This window comes from Bolinopsis microptera, chromosome 10 (assembly GCF_026151205.1).
Source record: "Bolinopsis microptera isolate Bmic1 chromosome 10, MBARI_Bmic_1.0, whole genome shotgun sequence".
Taxonomy (NCBI): Eukaryota; Metazoa; Ctenophora; class Tentaculata; order Lobata; family Bolinopsidae; genus Bolinopsis; species Bolinopsis microptera.
Window position 1 is genome coordinate 6,793,622 of NC_087081.1, and position 24,171 is coordinate 6,817,792.

At 38.3% G+C, this 24,171-nt stretch overlaps 1 protein-coding gene across 1 annotated transcript in view; it reads right to left on the minus strand.

The window, feature by feature from the left end:
- Positions 1-24,171, minus strand: part of LOC134821814 (sodium/potassium-transporting ATPase subunit alpha-1-like) — a 29,596-nt gene that overhangs the window by 2,879 nt on the left and 2,546 nt on the right. Inside the window, 14 exon segments of the mRNA XM_063832601.1 lie at positions 254-365; positions 508-726; positions 861-991; positions 1,167-1,306; positions 1,437-1,581; positions 3,516-3,610; positions 3,902-3,975; positions 9,448-9,589; positions 10,209-10,310; positions 10,312-10,391; positions 15,276-15,480; positions 17,443-17,628; positions 17,845-17,948; positions 19,385-19,547. Coding sequence (XP_063688671.1) covers positions 254-365; positions 508-726; positions 861-991; positions 1,167-1,306; positions 1,437-1,581; positions 3,516-3,610; positions 3,902-3,975; positions 9,448-9,589; positions 10,209-10,310; positions 10,312-10,391; positions 15,276-15,480; positions 17,443-17,628; positions 17,845-17,948; positions 19,385-19,547 — 1,898 coding nt within the window.

Here is a 24,171-nt window from a genome sequence, read left to right on the forward strand (position 1 = left end):
GCAATAAGGGGTCGTTCTCATATTACGTATGGGTTTCCAAATTATTACGCTAGTGTAATTTTGACACAATAGCTAAAACTGATTACGGAGGGGGGGGGGGGGGGGGGCCGGGGGGGGGGGGGGGGGAAAAAATTGTCCAAAAATTGATAACGTAATATGTGAACGACCCCTAAGATCGATTGCACATAAATAAGTGATGGGAAATACACGTGCCTTCACAAAACAGCGGAGCTGAAAAATGTTAAGAACTTACTGATGATTTTCAAGAAGATTGTCGAGCTCTTCGGCGGACATTTCTTTCAGTTTGGAGCCGTGGAGCACAGCAGCGTTAACTTGGTTAGGATCAACTTCTTCGACTGGGATTCCTAAGGACATTCCTGTTGCTTGTTATGCACTTGACTAAGCCTTACTTAAAATTCCTTTGCAGAAATCTAGTTACAAAAAATCATAATTCTAAAAAACTAACACAAAGAACATTCGGCATTCCTATCGCTAAAGCACGCTTACCCATATCTTTAGCAACATCATCAACAGTCTTGGACTCGGGGCTGATGATACCGACGTTCTTGGCAATAGCAGCGGCAGTGATAGGATGATCACCAGTAACCATGATAACTTTGATACCGGCAGATTTGCACTTTGCAACAGCTTCAGGGACGTTAGCACGTGGAGGATCAATCATAGCCATTAGCCCCACAAATGTGAGTCCTTCCAGAGGGAAGTTAACTGAAATAAAAGAGTGTTAATGGGATTTTCAATCATATGAAATACATTACTGAGTCAAATAAACGTATACATTATAACTCTTTCTTCTAGTCAGAATTCTTGAAGAAAAGAGGACTGTAAAATAAAACAATTACTATTTTCGTTGTCGAAAGCATATCCTTTGGGGTACTCTTTCGCGTCGAGGTAAGTGTGGCAGAATCCAAGCACACGTTCGCCCATTCCTCCAAGTTCCATGTATGCAGCGTTGAATTTAGCTCGGTCTTCGCTGCAATTGAAGAACTTCGTTATTGAGGGTGCAGTAATTAACTTTGATGGCGAATCAATGCGAGTTATTGACTTTAAGACACCTTCAGACACTATCAAAAATATCACGTAGATATGATTTTAGACAAATCTCACTGAGTTGATCAGTCAGAAATCTGTCCTCGAATTTAACTGACCTGTCGGCAGGCATGTCTTTAATTTCACCGTCAATAAGGATTGAGGTACATCTGTCTAAGATTCTCTCAGGAGCTCCCTTCATTACAAGTAAATGTTGATCTTCATGTTCACCACCAGCGGGCATCTCGTGCACAGACACCTACAGGTGAAATATAATTAAATATCTTTGAAAAATCAACACATCACAATTTGAATTAACACAGCCTGAGCAAAATAAGCAACAAATTGTTGTGTGTGTGTGTGTGTGGTCAGCATTTTACTGATCTTACTTGATATTTGTTGGTAGAATTGAAAGGAATCTCGATCACTTTCTTATGTTTCTCTCGGACATCTTTGGTGTTGGTACCTGCATCATTCCATGCAATCTCAACAGCCTTTAGAAGAGCGCTCTCGGACGCGTCTCCCTGGCAATTCCTGATGGAGATACAGTCAGATAAGTGTGCCGTGTATAATACGGGAAAATGAGGAATGAGTTACACTATATCTAATTTATAAGATCAGTCCACCGTAATTGCCGATCGGTTTTCGAATTTACGAATCTTCGGCATGAAACTTAATATAATATAATTTAATCGATCCGAATCATAGAAAATGTAAGCGACATTTGGCTTCTATTACCAAAGATTGCTTCGCGCGCGCTCAATCGTCTAAAATATATACCGCGCGTATCACTGAATCTGGAATCTGGTACTCAGTAGTTGAATAATGGGCGGTAAATAAAGTTCTCTATCGAAGCAATTAAATATAAAGATGTATATTTGTTATATTCACAGAAACAGGGAGATGTACATTTTTATGAGCTACTTTAACCAGGACAAAGCCCAGGATTGTACTGAAGAACTTGCGAAATGGACCAGTTTGATGCGATATTTTGTTTAATTCAGCATTATTCGAGCTTTCCATTTAGAATTGTGTTATCAGTACGGTCGAAAACATGAACTAGAAAACTATAATAACAGACAGAGTACTAACGAACTTTTAAATTTAAAGTTTTTTTAAATGTTTCCAGAGTCGTATAGCACGTGGAACAGGGTATTTATTCAGTTTCTAGTTGACTTTCATTACGTTTCGTGGAAATGAAATTTGGTGGAACATCAGGTGACATTGAGTGAAACATCTGGTGAAATAACGTAGTGTTCCAAGCAACCAGATGCCCACCTTGATACATGATAAGATTATCTAGGGTGGAAGTTTCCCTCCAATAAATTAGAGTTGGATTGAATTGTAAGGAGATACGCTTTATTGACCCCATCCCTTCCAGCGCGAGCGGTGTACCCTAACACACGTTCTAACCATATCACTATTGAATTATTGATAGGGATCGAGTACGGTGCGTAGTGTCATGTGAATTTTAGGTGCCTTCTGTTTCATAAACCACAGTTCACTGATTTTATGTGATAAAACAGCTTTATTATTGCAATTGGCAGCACGGTCCCGTATGATATATGAGTTAAAAAGTTTCAAGTATGATATTTCAGATGTAGCTAAGAAGTTACTGATATCCGTTGGAAGTTCTAAAACCGGTTCTTGACAAAGTTACCTTGTAAGATGACATTGTAAGGTAACACGTTACTTTATATGGTCATTATGGTGTCTTCTTCTTTTACATACTCCTCTACTCATCTAAAAGTTTAGCTATCCCATAAACCTTAATAAGCTTAATATTAGGTAACATATTATGTTCCGGATGACTTAATATTATAGTTAGTAACTCACACTCTGTTAACAGTTAACTAATCACACGGTATACAATTAAGTCATCCACCACTCAATGCTTGATTACTCAAGACAGGAGTAATGTTCATAATACACACACGTCACACACAAATACACGCACGTCACATATATTATATTAGAAGCGACTCAATAAATCTTATTATTTTACCCCACCTCAAACCACTATAATACATTTCTGTAAAAGTAATAAATGCAGTGTTTTTATTCATCATTGCAGTTGGTCTGGTAAATCACTAATCTTGCTCCGTGTTTAAAAGATTGTAAAGGTAATTGTAAAGGTACGGCTATCGTGCTTTACTTAATCTTTATTTACTTAATTAGCTCATTTAATTATATGCAGAATATTTAGGGAAGATAATTTTAGTGATAAGCTTATTATATATATATATAATATTGGCTCCGAAACAAGAACATTTTAACAGAGACGTTATATAACGCGATTATCAGCGGCTGTTTTAACTTAAAATTACAGCCAAAACGGAGGCGTTATTCGAACGGTAAAAAAATGCAGACTATTAATTCAATCACCCAATGGTTTAATACTAAAATTCCCCCCGGTTTCTCAAATGAACCCCCCCCCCCCCCCGGCCCCGGGAGGTTTTAAAACTTACTTCATGAGGATATCCTTGTCGTCCTGTCCAGAAAGGAAGATAGCTCTGTTACATAGAGAGGCAATCCTGATCAGGCCAGCGCAGGTTGGTTCATTCTGGGAGGTAATTGAGAGTTAATTGGACGGTTAATAAGCGGTTTTTCATGAATAGTGACCACTCGTAGACAGCAGAACACAACACGTACATAACGTACGTGATCATCTAAATTCAGTTATGACATGCACAGATAATATAACGTAATGTGACTATTCACTTAGAAATTGTTTGTAGGTTTACAACCTACCAGGACGCGCGCCGAGTTGGACTCGTCGACGGTCCAATATATGGAACAGATATTTTACGAGTATCACCCGTTAAAGAAATTGTACGTGACGTGTTCTACTTACAATATCAAATTCTCTGTCTTTCTTTCCAGGAACAGTGTCTCCCTTAAGAATCTTCATATCGTACCACACGTGAGCTGAAAATGGTACAGGTCATTAATTTAGAGGTCATTAATTGTTTGAATATTTAAAAACAAGATAACAATTACCTTAAATTTATGTAATCAGCCTTTTATCGGCAAAGAAATTCATGCATAGAGCGTGATTTCTAAAATTGTCCGTATTTCCGTAACTGCAAATTTACTGATTTAGCTAGGAATAACCGAGCACCGTTTAAAGGTTCCCAAACTATACGACTAGTCGGTTAAATACCGATTACAAGTGTACTAAAATTTTAGTACACAGCATAATACACATTCTTAGACTAAGGTACATGAATGTGGATGAATATTGAATAGTAGTGATATTTTGTCCAGTGACTTGATTTTTTAACTCAAACAGTGTCCACCCAGCACGTAGCTCAGTCGCAATTGTCTGAGGGGATCTGTAGAGGTTTAAATTTGCATGCAGAGTAGGCGTGCAACTCTGCAGGAGTGCTTGACAAATACTCTTAAAACTATTTCCACATCGCAGCCACTGCAAGTCGTATCATTTACTGATATTAGAGCGATTATGTATCCTCGGACCTCTTAATGATATTACAGTATTACCATAAATCTGAAAAGTGTCATAGCAGTGATATGTTTTCACGCTTGAATGATACGAATAGTAATACGTGAAATAAGACTTTCATGGTTTTAATGGTTCCTTTAGGCTTTAGAGACCTGCTCATTTTAGAGGCGTTAAAATCTACATATCCCATCCAACACACAGCCAAGCTGGTCAAGTTATACGCACATTAATGGTGCAATAAGTCTAGACGTCGCACATATTTACATAAATTTTGGTCGAACAACATATCGAGGTGATAATTAGTAGCAGAAAAACGTCGTGACGTCACAACTTCATCACGTGACGTCATAATCTCATCACGTGACGTCACAATCACATCACGTCACAACCTTATTTCACAAAACATAATGATAATTATTGAACCGCAAAACCGGCCTTTGTCCAATGAGCGCGTAACAAATATTTGTCCAACAATTTTAGCGTAAGACCGGGAAATTTCGGGTCAGCAGTTCTTTAGCGTGACGATACCATGTGACAGGATGAGCGCTCTCTGTTTGGTCAGTTTGAGTCACGTGGCCTGTTCATTAGCCAAGCTGGGTGTTAATATGGCAGTATAAGACAGAGAGCAGGCTTATCTGCTGTCAGCTTGACGCACATCCCACCGCTCGCTTCAACCACGCTTAATTGCAATTTCTACCTCATCTCCCTGCCACGTGGTTCACACATAAACTTACACTCCCACATTGATCAATCACAGGGTGGTATTTAGGTCATGTGACTGCGGTGGGCCAATCAGAAGAGCGAAGAGGACGGACACCGACCAATGGCGGCTGACGGAGAAATTTGCGTAAAATATGCAGCATTTCTAGCATTTCCTACCGCTGGGAGATATTTTAGTGCACATACATTATCTAACAGGTAGAGTCTGGGAGTGAGCTGACCAATCACAGGCCTGGTTTACAGTCTCTTGACCAATCACTGGCCTGGTTTACAGTCTCTTGACCAATCACTGGCCTGGTTTACAGTCTCTTGACCAATCACTGGCCTGGTTTACAGTCTCTTGACCAATCACTGGCCTGGTTTACAGTCTCTTGACCAATCACTGGCCTGGTTTACAGTCTCTTGACCAATCACTGGCCTGGTTTACAGTCTCTTGACCAATCAATGGCCTGGTTTACAGTCTCTTGACCAATCAATGGCCTGGTTTACAGTCTCTTGACCAATCACTGGCCTGGTTCACAGTCTCTTGACCAATCACTGGCCTGGTTAACAGTCTCTTGACCAATCACTGGCCTGGTTTACAGTCTCTTGACCAATCACTGGCCTGGTTTACAGTCTCTTGACCAATCACTGGCCTGGTTTACAGTCTCTTGACCAATCACTGGTCTGGTTTACAGTCTCTTGACCAATCACTGGCCTGGTTTACAGTCTCCTGACCAATCACTGGCCTGGTTTACAGTCTCTTGACCAATCAATGGCCTGGTTTACAGTCTCTTGACCAATTACTGGCCTGGTTTACAGTCTCTTGACCAATTACTGGCCTGGTTTACAGTCTCTTGACCAATCACTGGCCTGGTTTACAGTCTCTTGACCAATCACTGGCCTGGTTTACAGTCTCTTGACCAATCACTGGCCTGGTTTACAGTCTCCTGACCAATCACTGGCCTGGTTTACAGTCTCCTGACCCATCATTGGCCTGGTTTACACTTACAGTCTCTTGACCAATCACTGGTTGACAATCTAACAATCATTTAGTAAGTTGATCAGTGAACTTGATACAAAGTCGATATTATTCAGGTTGTGGAAGTTAAAATCAAATGAGCTTGTTTTACAATGGTTTTAACAAATTGCCAACGTTGACACGAGGTCTTTCACAGCTGACGCACGGGGGAGGGAATGGTTAAACCGACGTTCCGGTACGTACTGACCAACTCAAAACTTTTATTCCTTTGACAAAAGTTAAATTTTTGACATTTGATTGTTCTGTGCGTCATTACCATTTTCGCCATCAATTTTAGAAAATTTCTCGAATAAGTAGAAAATGGCGATGCCCCAGATTTGATCGACGACCAGGTTCCTATAATATGTAATTATATGTTAAATTCTGTGATATTCAATATAGAGGTTGTTGGTAAAGGAAACATGTTTATCCTGTAGTAAATGTTCGTACTATACTGGAAATACGGTTAAATTTTAACAAGACCATTTACTGTGCCATTTAGGAAATTTAGTAACTCATTGTAAATGTTACATACTCACCATGAAGCTATTATTTATTTATCTAATAATTTACATCTAAGTTGGATTATGCTCAGAAAAATGCTCAGCTGTCCCTTTTTGACAAGGCACAGACTAGATTAGGATATTTAAATTTTATCAATTTCCTCGACAAAGTTAGAAAAATAGTCGCTCCATCTAGCCAGGTCAGGAGATTTGGTCAGTGTTTACTAGTCTTGATGAAATTAAATGTTGGTGAGACAAGTTGGTTACGAGAGTGCTGAATTCAGGTTTGAAGTTTTCTAAAACACTTAATTTTTCTTTGCTATCCTGTCCACACTGATGTCGGAGGTGGCCAAGTTTAGAATTATTGTAATAATGTTGCATGCAACCGATGTCACGAAATCTTTTTCTCGTCTACCTTGTCCACATTCGTTGCCATGCTCAAAACTTATTTCAAACTTGGCTGCCCCGGCCACGAGTTCGGAGGAGTTCACCAAGAAAAAAAAAGAAAGCTGTACACGAGTTTAAATAATATATTTAGAGTTTCTAGACAAGTGGATACATCTTACATAAATTGTCTGAGTTACATTGAGACTCACCACATCTCCCCAATTTGAACTATGAGTAGAGTATTCTTCAGTTTTAGTACATTAGTCTGTTCTAAGAACCCCGGGCTTCCAGATCATTATTATACGGTCCTTGTAAGCCCCATCTTCGTAAGTTCGGTGGGAATATTTTAGACTAAAAGTTACCATTTACCAAACTATCAACAATATTGGCTACTTCACTCCCTTTGACAGACTTCCCACAGAAAATGTCCACAGACCCTCTCTCCCTTTAGTTAGTGTACGGCTGGTAACAGAGGTGAAACCCGATCTTCCTACTTGCAACGCCACGTTTAACACCACAATAAAACCGACTAATCACAGGTCTGCATTCTGATCACGTGACGGCGAGTAACCAATCACGAGGCTCGGTTTCGACCACGTGACGGGAGACAACCAATGAGGGGCTGAGAAAGTGGAACAATCGGGTCGGATAATCTGGTTTATTAGATTTGCTAACAGAGAGGGGGTAATATAAGGGCCCTTTTAAAGAAGTTGAAGTGATAACAAAATTTGTAATTAGGATAATTTGAGAACCTCACAATTAAGCCGGGTGTGTAGGAAGGACTTGAGGGGGGGGGGGGGGGGCAATCGAGAGGGAAGTGAGGGTGCCGACTGTGTGTTATCTCTTCATTTAACATTCCAACATGCGTGGTTATTGGGATCGTTTTTATTGGAAATTAATTGGTTCGGAATATTCGACGATAAGATTCCGTTTTTCCCCGGTATTTGTTCTTTCGGACCAGACAAAGTTCTCGTTTCTCAAGTAAGTTAATGATAAGATCAGAGATTAGTTAATCTACACATGATAGGCTTAGCTATCAGAACTGGCTCATTAGATTTATAATGTGCTACCAATTAAATGGAACATGTAAAATATCCTGTTTAAAGTTCCCAGATCTTATTGCTATATTTATATCACCTGTTTCTGTAGATGTCAGTATTGTAAAAATAGCTCAGATCCACATAAAATGTACACTCGCCGGAGTATAGAGAATGAAGCTAAAATGGATGAGGTCATTGCCTGTATTGGCTTCCCCAGGCATTTTGGAATTTCGTGGGGAAACATCAGAAAAGAAATACAATTCTTCGCCATTAAACCACTGCACAAAAATGTTGAATTGTACATTCCGATGACGAAAACTTGTCTCGAAATACCCTAAAAAGGTAAATAGCAAAGACTCTCCAATCTCAGCACTGAAGTATAACACTGAACCAGATCGACACAGTGCAAATGTGGGTATGTTTAAACTAGCTGTTAGAGGTGCTGACTCGCGTCACATTGTGACACGGTGATACTAGTGAGTGCTGCAACAACACCCCCCTGTGGTGCTGTCAACTTTGTAACTACAACTATGGAGACAGTCCGAGAGGTTTTACTGAGTGTTATTTTTAACTTGCTAACTCTATCTCTCCCCCCGGAGAAACATCAGATGGGTGAGAGAGTGGCGTGTAGTGTGTGCTCGTGTAGAATTTTCCCGCGCTCTTCAACACAGAGAGCGGCACAATGGATTAAAAGTTGCATGTCAATAAATAATGTCACGTGACATTTAACTATGGTGTAGTCAGGTGGGAAGTTAGTCTGACTGAGAGTTCTGACAACTGGTGTGTGGTCCGTAAAACTGTGGTTCACACAGCTCACCGCATTGTTTTCTATAAATTTGTTTTTTCTAGAGATCTGGGTAAATATTGCCGCCCCAGGGAAGAAAAGGAAATAATTCCCGCCGTGAAGGCTGAAACTTAACACTTGATGTATCCAGTGGTGGCTGCTTGTTGATGTTGACGTGTGAGAGATCAGAGGGAGAAGGAAGGGGACTGGGTAGTTTCACACCAGTTTACACATTCCAACCTATTTCACTACTTACACAGAACTACAGTATTTATGTAGGAAGTGGAAACTTTGGTCACCAACGTGGTTTCAAGGAGTCAGCTACATTAAGTTTAAACGTCCATTTACCGCGTATGGCCTCACGGTGGAGGCATAAAATCCCATGTGCATGGACCTGCATAATAAGCGGAGGAACGTTGAATTTATCTGCACTTGACACCCCTCTCTGACCCACTAAAAGATTTAACGCTCCCCTGAAAATATGACACGTGGCAAGAACTTACCGACTGTCATTCTGTTTTGGGTAAGAGTTCCGGTTTTATCAGAGCAGATGGTAGAGGTAGATCCAAGAGTCTCTACAGCTTCCAAGTTCTTTACCAGACAATTCTTCTTTGCCATACGTTTAGCAGTCAGAGTCAGGCACACCTGCAACATAACTTGTTAACACTGCCTTTTAAAATTCTATTTTAGGTTCCTGGTTTAAAGTAGTTGAGTACTGTTGAGAACCTTGATATTGACTGGGAATAACAGTATGAAACTTCAACCTTATTTCAATACCTTGTTTCTATTTTTACAGGTACGTGACATGTCTACAAGCTACAGCACACTTCCATAACAAATTTGGTACGATGAATGTTTGAATGGTGCGGGGAAATGTGTGGGGGAGCCCCAGAGGGCATATTTGTGGTAAGTGTGGGGAAACTACCCGTAAAATAGCGAAGTTAAATATTCATGAGTGTGTAACCAACTTACTCTTATAATTATATTCAGCGTGTGGTTTCATTCTTAAAATAGAGCAAATATTTGGGGTTAAAATGTTGAAACAGAACTTGGACCGATCTATCACCGACATTTATTCGCGAACATTTTTATTTACCGTGAGGGATTAATATTTATAATTCACTATTCTATTCGATGAATATTCATGGCTGGCTTGTTTTAAATTTATTATGTTGTTCACATACACCTTCACAGAATATAATATAACTAAATTAATAAAATCATTATTATGGAGAAGATTGTAATTTTTTAAAGAAGTACTCACAGTGACAGTAGCCAGGAGACCCTCAGGCACATTAGCGACAATGATACCGATAAGGAAGACAACAGCCTCAATAGGTTCGTATCCCAGGATGAAGGCGAGGAATGAAGAAGGAAACTCCGAGGAAGACAGCTACTCCAGACACGATGTGGATGAAATGTTCGATCTCAATGGCGATAGGGGTTTCTGAAATAGTTTTTATATAGTTTAAGATAATATTGTTATTTTGAAGTATTAATCTAGAAGCTTAATATTTACTTTATACTGCCAGGAATACACGTTGCAAGACGATGGCCTGACCAAGGCCAGGTTTAAAGATACAAAACACTTGTAACTACAATTAAACATAGTGGTACCTTTACATAACTACAGCTAATACTGCCCAATAAGCACATAATACATCTCTACAACTACATCTCGCTCGAGCTAGTAGTTTAAACTATGTTATATCCCCAGCTAGTAGGCAGTGTAAACTAAGCGGGCTATCTGATACAGCTATCTGACTGTCAGACGGTAAGCAATCAGTGGCGCGTGTATTAATTGCTGTCTCGTATACATCCTCTAGTTACACGTAAGGTGTATGCAACGTCAATCCCAAATGAGAGCTTGTAAGTCTTCTAAATAGCGCGGCTTGTTGTACACAGTAAGACAGTGTTATACCGCATTGTACCGCACAGTAAGACGGTTTCATACCGCACGGTAAGACAGCATACGACTGCGATCTTAACATGAAAATATACATCTAACTGTACTTTATAATGATCGGACAAATTTGAAATAATTTGGTTTAGGTTGACACGCAAATGGACCAACAATGCTTCCTGATAACTTATTGAAGCGGCGCCTGAAAGTTGCAGTATTACACTGTTATATTACAGCTATTAGCTAACCGCTAAAGCAAAGCAATGTTCAAATTCTTGAGCAAAGGAGAATACCTTTAATCTAATATGTATTCTAGAAGAAATCCTACAATTATCGATACTTGTAGCCATTGAATATTCTGATAGAATTAAGACAGGGTGATAGAATGTGAAGATTGCCGAATATTCTTGACAATGCTCACATAATATCTCCACACGATGCGGCGTAAATTAAGGTTTAGGTCTACTTCACATATCAACAGTAAAATTCCTTTTAACATGATGATCGTCTTATGTAAAGTCAATGATTTCCTTGGTAAGGAAGAGTTTATCACAGATATGATAAGAAAATACCGATAACTCTTATTGGCCTTTGATCATGTCAACAATATAAATTTTGCTGCCCACAAATTAAAATAATTGCACGGTGTTCATCTATTTCAGTTATCATTTCCTTTAGTGTCAACGAGAGTAGCACTTGCTACAAATGCGCTTCTTAGCACCCGGTCTGGTGCGTGATATCAGAAGTTTGCAGAACGGTAGGAGTAAATTGTGTGGAACTAGTACGGTAATTGGAAAATAAGTACTGGTAGGCGGCCTTGACACACTGCCAGATTACACTAATTCTCCAAGATATCGGGTATACAAAAGACGGGGCTAATTACTAATATGAACCGAAGTTTTGTGAATGTTTGGTTTTACAGACATGTTAATATGGGTTCACTTTTGCTTCAGACATATTTTTTTACCAAAAGTATTTTAGACTTTTGTTTTTTTACATTTTAATGGTATAATCGCGCAGTACTGTTATTAGATCATTCCAGAGAATGTAATAGAATGTAAGGTATCAAATATAATTGGTAGCATTGTTGGATTTGTATTGTCAAATATAATTGTACTAAATGTCTCCATACTAAGAACTTTCTCAGAGGATATTACACTACAAAACCATCTTACCCGCCACACACAGACACACAGCCACACAGACAGGACACACAGACAAGAACGACGCGTTTCCTCCGTCCACTAACGACTCAATGACGTCACTTCACCAACACTTCATATCCACAAATTGCACTCCCTAATAGCCACTCACCACTGTACAACACATATCATATCAGCTGCATATTCACCTTGCATAATATGCTAATAAAACACACGATCTAGAAAAGTGGAAAGTATTTTCCTCTAAAACGGACAAGAGGGACAGTTCACACGACGTCAAGGTTATTACCCAATTACTCTATTAGTAATGATTATGTGCTGGTTCAGTGTATGACACGTACGTTTAGAGAGTATGTACGGTATATTCCGTGTTCCGTGAACCTTCTAATTATTAACCAGAGAAATTGAGGACAAGTTTTTAAGTCCCTCTGTCTAGTGACTAGTAACCTAAATAAAGTCCACTACACACTTGGTGACGTGTTGAAACCCATTAAAAACTCACCGATCTAGATTACAGTTTTGCAGCTTTATGGTTTATATTTTATGGCGCGTGTCAACCCTTGCAAAACATACCTCTGTCAGAGCATACACTCTAAAATATTCTAGAGGTTTCATACTCCGCAAACTAGCGGGTCAAACTGTTAACTTACACATTTAAACTCTTTAACGGCCCGACTTAACCGTCTATTCAGGGATATTGAGAGTTTGACCTACGTCAATAGCTAGCCTTGCACGTAAAAATGTGTTTAACTGAGGTTAAACAAATACCCATGACGACAAAGGAGGTTTCACCTTGAATGCTGCACATTCCTCTGACAGTTCGGCTGTACTTTTTGTAGTCTACTAGAACTGTAGATAACATTGCAATTATCAGGAGATATTATGTATTTGTGCGGCTTCAAGTTTAGTGGATACAATTGGGAAAGTGCAATGCATCATTCACTTTGGAGTGCAATATTCCTCACTTTGGAGTGAAATATCCCTCACTTTGGAGTGCAATATCCCTCACTTTGGAGTGCAATATCCCTCACTTTGGAGTGCAATATCCCTCACTTAAGTGATTGGTCCATACTCTTAGATTTTAAATACCACGCACTGTCAGGACTGTATTTTCAGCTTGAAAACAAAGAGGTTTATAATCCACTCAGCACCAGACAATATTTCTATATTTCACACTCTGGCAGCATTTTGAGTGACACTCAATCAGTATTAGAGCTGGTCCTTGCTACTCTAACCCACATTTGACAACCCCCTGGTAGTTACACGGCGCTGTATTATAGCTAGTGGCTATGTTGTAGCTATAATGTAGCGCCGCTATATGGCAACTAGTCACCTAGATGTGTAGGGGAATATTAAAAGCCATTAAATATTACCTATTGTCGCCGTCAATGCGAGAACAGAGATCACTTCTATTACAGTGTAATGTAAATTAGTAATAACACACGGTTACTGCTACTATAACTGTTCAGTAGATTCTTGACATAACTAATCTAACTAATTAGAAAATCAACCCTATCAGATTTAATGAATGTTTTTAATTAGCAGGCCTCGGTCAATTTAAGTTATGAGACGCCAAAAAATGTCAATTATTTCCTGAAAAGCAGCTTGAAATTAAGATTATGCTGCAATTTCATCTCAAGTTCAATAACTTATATTAATAAGTTGATTCGATGAAGTGCTTTGCAATTAATAATAGGGCGGGCGAGTTAATTCAAGATTAAAATTGGGGCGAGGCTCAATATCACGAATTAATCTTTTAATTAAATGTTATTAATTTATCAAATAGCTTCTTCAAAATTTACAGCATTAATAGGGCATACTAATAAAAAAGGCCAATTAAACCACCATAGCTTCTGCTGAAAATGGGGCGAGTTATCCGGACCTAGTTAAGTCCACAAAACTAGTTCTCATCTCATTTGACCGTGCATTATTTCTAGCACATGAAAACAAAGAGTGTTAAACAGTAGTTTGAAGGTCCCGGGGGAATACGTACCATGACTGTTTATATTATTACTGATATTGAATAGACGTGAGACGTCAAGAATCAAGATAAGTCTAAGGGGTATACGGCTTCTTCACCACTCATCATCCCCAAATAAACATTATTCGGGGACACATATTTCCATTATTTAACTCAATCTTTCATATAAATCATCAATCGTTCTTTCTAGAATGTCTGGAACTGTGATTAGTATTATCAAATATTCTTCATTTTTTGATTAACGGAAACATCCGATTGATGGTACGGCGTGCAAATGAGCGGCTCTCAAAAACTGATTTAGTCCTGATTCCCAGTTTCGAGAATTTTATAACTATACTCTGTGTTCGCTTAAAAAGTTAAAAATTAGAAGCTGAATTTTTCGTTTCCGAAAGATCTAGAAGCGAAAAGAGATCTGAAGGAATTAGATATTTGGCGTGCCGAAGTATTATATAATTACATATATATTCCCATATATTACGATTTCCGTAGCCCTCAACAACTTGACAATACACACTGTTCATTCATAGAAGACCGGGGTTAAACATTATTTCTTAATAATTGTAGCCGCGAAGAAAAACACCCCTCGTGGGGAGGGGGCACACTAAACCCCCCTCGTTTTTATCGAATAGCTGCGAAAGGAACAGAAGGGCCAAAACAAAACGTTACTAATAAATGCATTGTTAGTGTTGACGTCATTTTGCAATTGTAATCCATCATATCGCATTACTCTAAAATGAATTTGTGCGATTTGAGCATTGTTCATTAAGATTCCTTCAGGGATTCCTGCCCTACATTTTAGCCCCACAATAATCATGCCGCGTAAAACTTTATTAAATCACAATTCTTTCGCGCTTTGGACATTTTAAACATTTTAAATTCAAAACTTTTAAATTCTTTTAACTGTGCTTATTTTTCACATGTTAGCAGAATAGATCTGTCTGAAGGTTCATGGCTATTTGTATGTAACTAGTATGTGAGTGTTACGCATATACCGGTACCGTTCCACGTAGCTAGTCTACATAAGTTCGTGGTCTACTAAATAATACTGGTTAAGTTCTATGAGGGTCTGTAGTCTATTATATATACTCTATAACCGCCTTTTATATTACACATGACTATCTGCGTTACATCTTACACATGATTATAAGCTGGTAATAGTTTATATAACGTTTGGAGGCCAGCCATCGTCTTGAAGAGGGTAGCAAGCAAGCAGTTTCTACCATCTTTCAACAAACAAGCACAAAACTTCTACAAAATTTTATAAACACATTCCAGTAGACTTACGGTCCGATCCGAGTGATGAAGCAAGAGAAGCGATACGACCCATGACGGTGTTATCACCACAGGAGATAACGACAGCACGAGCAGCTCCCTCAACAGCGTTGGTTGAGAAGAAAGCAAGGTTCTTGGTCTCAATGGGGTTATCATCAGTGCACTCACTTCCACGGGACTGGGGTTCAGACTCTCCGGTCAGAGAGGAGTTATCAACCTGGTGATTAGCATGAGATCAGCATTTAGCAACTAATTGGATAATTGTAATGAATTTCCAAAATTACAAGTGATATAATCACTAATTGTCTTCTACAATAAGATCTGCACTTATCAAACTAAGTAGACTGTGAGAAACACAGCATACACTTTAATAAGTTGAAGGTTTCTTATAAGCTTATATATGTGTTTTGGGTCTTCTTTTTTACGACCATCTTTTGACGTCATTTGACAGGAAAGGCAGACGGCGCCGTATTGGAATCCTTAACTGAGTTGTAAAATGTGTCACTTGTAGTAACAATTGTAGTAAGTGCAAACTGTTAAATCCTACATTTCTTCAGAATGAAATGTTGTTAAGATTGAGCGGTACATGGTCTGTAAAGAAGCAGTGCATATGAATCTAGACATGGACAATACAATGCAGCTCACTTTTACGGTCGTAATTTCATCCGCTAGAATTGCACCTGGTGCATGGAGTTATGGTTCTAATTTCTAAAACTCCCGCCACTTTCTATAGCTTAGCTGATAGCCAATAAAACGTGATAGTAGATATCACATGAGGTATGATTCACGGTTTAGGGACAAATAAGGGAGTTCACAGCAACATGAGAGTAGTTGCGGTTTCAATAGTGAAATATTGAGTGAAACATTGGCGGGAAATGTGGCACAACACACGGAGCGTGTACGAGTTTAACCGATGATATTATCAGTAGGAATGTGATAGTTCTGAAGACCTCAGTGGTTGTGGTTTCATTAGTAACTTTGTTCCTGCTCAATAGAACATGCTGGACGCTGGTTTGAGTTCTGTCAGGATATGTTAACCTCTGGCTATCCTTGTTTCTTCCGAAAACTTAAGTTTGTCGAGGCTTATTACATCTGAGAACACAATACAATTATAAGGAGCGAGTTTGTTAAACTAAACGTGATCGAGAGTTCCTTGTAACAAAGTTACTGTTACAGTCAAATTCATTTATTTCGTTTTTAACTTCATCACTGTGGTCCTGATTTCATTTTTAGCTTAAAAGCATCGTCATTAGCCGATGTGAATAGTATTATGAAGATGGAAATGTTATCCAACATTCTTGTTAAATGTTATCACACTGATGAAAAGATAAACAAATTTCGTTGTCCGTTCACAAGGGAACTTTGTGAACATTGACCGTAAAGATCCAAACAGTGTGGCAGTGATCCAATGCCAGTCTAATTCACAAAATTGGGACATTACAAGATTCAGCTACTTACTCAAGTTATATATAAGATGTGAGAGATGAGTGTAAGTGTGTGAAATCAACACCAATCGTATTGGTATCTACTATCTACTATATTGAATTATGACCTAATTCCTCATCTAAAATTGTAAAGAAGTGACGCTAGCAGAAAGATGTAACCTAATTTGATGTGCACTGAAAACGGGGAAAAAAACATTTTCCAACTAAACGTAGTTATCTAGCGGACAGTTATCGGACATCATTGGGAGATCCGGGATCCCATCACAAAGAACTGGTCTTTAATTTCTGAGTACTTCTTTCATCGGAAGGTAACCTTCCGTTGGTTTGACCATGTCACAAACTAGACGAGGGATAATTGCATACCGTATTTCAATATGACAATTTAAACTAAAAACGGATGTTTAAAAAGAGGCTCGAAATAGCGGGACCAGGTTGTAGTTCCATGGCCAAATAATCGAATAAGGCAATCGAATAGGATAATCGAGTTGTAGTTCCATGGCCAAATAATCGAATGAAGCAATCGAATAGAATAATCGGATAAATAAATATGCGCCTATTTTTTCTATAAAGATTTTTTTCTAATTTCTAAGATATCGTCCCACGTACCCTACCTGACGCCTCGGAAATATTTCCCGGTATCTATTCTAGAAGTCTCTATAACATTCTAGAACAAAAAGCTGGCTTTCTAATGCCGAACCCCCCTTAAAAGGGAAGTCAACCTTCCCCTGACTAACCTTGAATCCAGAACAGTTAACGATCCTGATATCAGCGGGGAGTTTGTCTCCTCCTTTCACTTCTATCAAATCTCCCAGAGTAATCAACTCAGCGTTAACTATGGTGGTTTCTCCTCCACGGACTACCGTAGCTTCTTGTGGTACCATCTTTTTGAAACTGTCCATGATGGCGGCGGATTTAGCTTCCTATGTGGTGATATCGTTGGTTAATCGATTAGTTATTCAATCAATTTGTTAATTGACACCGTTTGTGCTCGACTGGGTACATATACAAATTTCCTTCTCTAAGCTACGTTGATTTGCACGATTATTCAGAACAGATACAAATCAAAAAGCTTATTATGCATGCGCATATATAATTCATAATAAGTGATCAGTTAGTCATTAATTATCAATAAGTACCTGGTAGTAAGCGAAGATTCCGGTAACCACGACAACAAACGTCAGCACGGCTCCCAGATACAGGTTATCCTCAGCTGGGTCCACATACTTTGACGACTGGATGCCTGCACGAGAGTTACATTTTAAGGGCAGTTTTAGTTGAGTTTTAGTTTAATTTTAGTTGAGTTTTAGTTGAATTTTAGTTGAGTTTTAAATGTGTCTTAGTTGAGTTTAAGTTTGGATCAAAGTTTGTACAGTACACTGACGTTTGGTTAACTTGGCATTAGCCTGTGTCAAAATGAATTTAATGCGAAAATGAGAGGCATCAAACAGCCTCTGAGCCTCCGCTTCCAAAGTTATCTAGATTTAAGGTAACATCAGCTAAACCATTCTCTTGAACAGCTATTTTCATCTCACAAATTTTGGGATGTTTTCACTATGACTAAAATTAATTATTTTTAATTTTAGATTGCTTGCGATTCTGTTATTAAAGCAATATTATTAAATAATATGCAAACGTGGTCGTGTCGCAAGAGTACAGAAATAGCAACAAATTAGTAATTGTCGAGCATAATAATTTTCTGATCAAACGCAGGTCGCCATTTTGGTACACCTCTTTTCTGTTTCGTAAATCTCAGAGACAGTTCCAACAAGAACAATCACTGCACTGTTCATTAAGTTCAATTTTTAATTAACTGACAATTCAATTAAACCAGAGCTGATGGTTTAATTAGAAAAAAATACATCATATTTTCTAATAAGGAGCATGTCTATTGTCTAGTTGTACGCAGATCTAGGTGCACTGTGCAGTGGTCATGTAAAACGCGGCAAATACCGCTTTTTAAGTAACTCAATCCCACCAGAGACAAAACTAAGCCAAGTTATAGCCTTGTGATGTGGTTTGATAATTGATTTACAGAGGAAAGGAAATTTGATAAGAATAATTCTCATTTCAACAATTCTCTGTAGTGGTCTTTTCTCCAGGTTATATTTCTTACATTACAGTATATTTGTTACTAAATACAGCTGAGAAGTCAGGTAGATTATTAAAACTTGTACTACTGGTAGTAACTAACTACTGGTAGCTACTGGTACAGTTTACTGGCACCTGTTACAAATCAGTACCAGTATTAGCCACCGCCCATCTTATATTAATATATCTTTAGTTTATTATAGACCTTCATGCGTGGTCTAACACAAACTATGAACAGTAAGACCATTCGGGCTACAACTCAATCCAATCGCATAAATATTAAATATGCAGCATAATGAACTGCATAGATTATGTATCGAGCTAATGACTGCTATACTCATGACAAATAAGAGATGAGCTCCACTCCTATCCTAATACGTGTCTAATGGCTGCAGTTAGTTGTAGACAGATAAACCCAATAAAGCTTATACACAGCACACGGTATAGGGCACGAAAATTCAACTGAAACTCAACTAAACTTGGTTTCAAATCCAATTAATTTTATTTCACTCATATTGAAACATTAAAACTGGACTGAGATCTGAAATTTAATCAAAATATGTTTTTTAAATTTTGTGATAAACTGACCGTAAGCGAAGAAACAGAGAATGGCTCCGATCCATAGCAGGGTAGAGAAACCACCGAACAGCTGTTTGCAGAACTTGATCCACTCGGGGGTGGTTTTAGGAGGGGTCAGACAGTTGGGACCTTCCCTTGCAAAGATCTCTTCGTACTTTTCTTGTGTCAAACCCTGGGATAAGGCGTGAGTTAGTTATTTAGTTTTACATCTAGTTCTTAATTACCTTTCTCATAAAATCCATACTACATAAAAATAAGTTCTTATGTACATGTTACTCATGAGTCGCTTTAGATGGTTTGAACTGAATCTTTGGGTTTTGAGTTCTTTATGGCTATAAAGCGATGTATAAATTCCTACTTATTATTATTATTATTAATTGCTTTGTTTCTACTAAAGAATGGATGATGGTGTAATATACCACCGAAATAGCTATAAGATAAACTGATCTTAATCATGGGGTTGATTCTATTTTGTTAGCTTGGCAGTCACCAATTTAGACGAACCAATGAAAACCCTACTCCACAATCATAGCTTATAAAAGAAGAAGTATAATTATATCCGTTAGATTGTATTAATAGATCAGGACACAACTAACTATATTGAATTACAGTAATCACAATACTACTACAGCACATACTAGGGCCGGCGGGTGGGGCCTACCATTATATACTGTATTGCTAGCATGATGGAGCTGATGCACATCATCGATTACTACCCATCAATTTGGCCCTTAATAAACAATTACCAGTACACTTAACACAGTATTAACAGGTAAGAGTGTAGGTTCAATACAATTTAGCTGCTGCTATTTATTACGCCATAGTTTGGTTATTTTGGAGCGTATCAGTGGGGAGGGTGAAGAGTTCTTTGATTTTATGCGCAGTTTTCGCAGACATTTACAATATTATCTTTGGTTACATCTCATAACAGATAAGAAATGTAATGGAATATATGATAAACGTTATCGCTAGCAGTATGCAGTGTAGATTACATATTATTTGACGGTGTAATGAGCCGTTACCACTGCTGTGGTTTCAGCCTTTTTGGTCTCATGAGAAAATTGACTATCTTACCCTATAACTTGTCACATAACAGACATTATCAGTTAGTGCTAAAGACAGCAGACCTAAATGTAAATTTCTAATATATTCGCACTTATGGTATATCTTATTTAAGCGCATTTATAAAATATTTAATATGGCCGCAATTCTGATATATCCCAAATACCATATGATGCACTTATATAACATAATAAAATATAACTTATATTAGTAGTAGTATAAGTAGTGTAATAATAACGTGTAAATTTGCTGTGTATTTTAGCCAGGTCCTTGTTAGAGGGAGTAAATGTCAGTAAGCCCAGTATTAACGGGCACAGCGTGCATCTTGGACACTTGGTATCAGTCAAGATCATCATTATCCAATTAGAACGGAGTTTTAGTATCACGTGCCATGATACGACCAATCCTGGGCCTTTAATTGACTATACAACGTGACGGTATTTAACCAATGGCGGATCTGCGTTGCTAGGAAACGTGACAAAAACAGTCCAATCAGCGACCGGCAGGGCACGGACAGGAAGAAGACGATTTTAATGCGACCCGGAATGGGCTGCTCTGATTGGTTGGTTTACGTCACGTGATCAAAATACTAGGATCTGATTGGCTGGATGAGGAAAGCACGTGATCAGTAATTGGCTGCTCATCTTTTAATGATGCTGCTTTTTATTCTAGGGATAATTACAGTTATTAGATGTAATCTAAGTGAGAAGATCACTATTTCACTCTGAAAACCCAGCAGACCAGTGATGGGTACACACAATATCTGTGTATTTCAGATCAACCGTACCTCTACAATATTGGATGTTTAATTATAATAATATAATAACTATTAACTACGATAGTAGGTAGTTAATTATCTTAATTCTTATAGCGGTATAACGCGGTTTAATTTATTTATTTCAACTGATATGTACATACCATTCGTTAAATTTCTTGTGATAAAGTCTGTTAGATTCTGTTAGATTCACACGAGGAGTGAGGGTATGTATAGTTTTGGTAATACATTGCTGTGGGACTGATGCCAACCGCATTGAAACCTTGGAAATATCCCCCTTTATCAAACAGGGATAACATTAAGTCACGGGGATTTAAATGTCACGGGGATAACGTAAAGGCTAAGTGGAGGAGGACCATGATAGTTTTGAACCTCTGAGGAGACTGAAATACGGGGCTAATCCTTCTAGAATGTGAACATTCATTTTATACGTTGATGGTACTTGACCGACAGTTATCATGGTAACTGTATTGTTACAAAAGTTCCTGTAACCATCCTATCACCTTGGTTTACATGTTGTGACATGGTTACTATGCCCTTACTGTGGTTACCATTGCATGATCACCAACCTGATAAAAGCACTGGTAAGTACTGCACTGGGTCTGAGGATTAAAGGAGTATCCAATGGGAAGCCAACCTTAGGGAAATAACTTATATTTACACAAATATCTAGACAGCTGACTGGAGGTCCGATCACAACAGGTTGTAAAATATTGACAGTAGCTAGAAGGCCCCTATATCTCAGTCCATGGTTGTCAAAATGCCAATTTACACTTTACACGCACTCCAGGATACACTGTCTAGCAAATTAGATTCTAACCCAGCACCCCTTATTGGCCGCTGGTTTATCATGCTGCCCGGTGATTGGCTGCTAGTTTGTGTATCTCTCTTGTAATTGGTCGGTTGTTGTCACGTGACTGGCGAGTCCGGGAGGCGGTGTGAAAACTATGTGCTAATTGGCATGAGGTGGAAAAGGTTTACTTGGAATTCCAATTAGTCACACTCACACACCGTGTTTACTGTCTACTGTCACTGTGACACCGCGTGTGTGACCCACTTGTTTACTATTTACTCCAAACCAACGGATCAATTATATATACAATCTTTCAATACATCACACAATTTTCTTTTATTTGCTAGAAACAGAGTGAATACTGAGGAATGTTAGACGGAAAAGAGTTGACTGAATGACAGTTACCATGACAACTTGACAGTGCAGCGTTGGGTATTTGGGTAAATGTGGAACAAAATGTTGAGTGTTTCGTACCGTTACCATAGTTACATCAAACAATGCAATGTTATTGTTTACATAGATAATTGTGTAACCACTATTGACATAACATTAACATCTGTAAACTAAACATGCAAGACGAGGGTGACGCTCAGTAAGTGAGAAGATATTCCTTTATTCAGGTAGGTAATAGATGTAGATGACAATTTAGATGACAAACAAGGTAGAAAACACGTTTTATATCAATCTAATAATCCTAGCTTTCTTCAAGAACATTTTAATAATACAGGGCTTTAGCATTTTTACCGTAGAAAGTAAGCGTCAAGGTAATAAAACTTATCAACACTATGACCTATTTGCGTGTAGCTCAACGATCGATATTTTATCACACAATAATTTGATACAACTGTAACATGTTGAGTTATGTGGGACCCACATGAAGTTAACCCACATTGTGGGTAACTTCAGTTTTGCTTTCGTCTAGTTTTAGCACGGATAATACTCAGTTTTAACAGTTTTATTCAATCTGTTTGAACTTTATTTTGAACCTTTAAAATATTACAGTTCTTTCAACTGAGTTTTTAAGTCTTCTCGGAGCCTTCCAGGTGACAATTTATCCTTGTCTTAGCTGGTGCTTTGAATGAACTTAGATACACTATAACTATCAGTTTAGATAGGCCGATTTCCCTCGACAACTATTGCTGGCCTTCCACTTGACACCGAATATGCTGATGAGTGATGATGTCGACCTAAACTCGAGAAATTAGATGTTGTTCACCGCAGACATCTTCGCTTCATTTTGAATATGAAGTACTCAGGAGTCATCTCCATTAAAAACTTGTATAAACGATGGAATGCTGAAACATTGTCAGAAAAGATGGACCGTAGTCGGTGGAGAAAGTTAGGCCATGTTTGCGGGGTCCTATTGATGGACCAGCGTTTTCCTCCCTCATTTTTGCCATCAATTCACTGAGGCAGAAGAGGAAGACACCAAAGTAATCTATTTTCGCTGATTGTGCATGATTATGTAAACTTAATCTATTTATTGATGATATTTTTGATCTAAACTATCTCCGTAATTTAGCTTTAATGACAAGAGATATTGGCAGACTCTACAGTGAAGTTTTGACATTTAGTTATTTGTTTTGGGAACATTAGACTTGGGCGTTGTTTTAAACTATCTCTTGTACGAACTTGAATTTAATAAATAAAAAATTACATATTTCCAATACGGTGTTAAAACATACTTTAGATTTGTATGAATTCTTGTTCGTGTTTTATGAATTCGAGTTCTACGAAAGTTTTACGATTTCTTTCTATTTAGGAATAGCGATGATTACATTAACTCTGCTGTTTATGTAACTTACTGTAACATCCCACTGCACTGATATTTTGGTCTCAAAAGACAAATATTTCTTGGCCATTAAGTCTGGGACATGAATTGAACGGTATAACAATACATATTTGGCTATTATACATTTATCGACTTATAATTATAGCAACCCACTAAACGCTCAATAACGTCACACACACACGCACACACATACACACATATGTCGTACAGGAAACCAAACGATGTGCATCCACACTTACAGCTCCATTATAAGTAGCGACTCAGCGTGTACATTTTTCAGCCCTCCATTTTGAATCATAAAGCAAGACCGCATAAAAGAATACCCATGACCTACGTCACACGTGCAGTGAAGGACTTGAATCCTATTGAAGCGT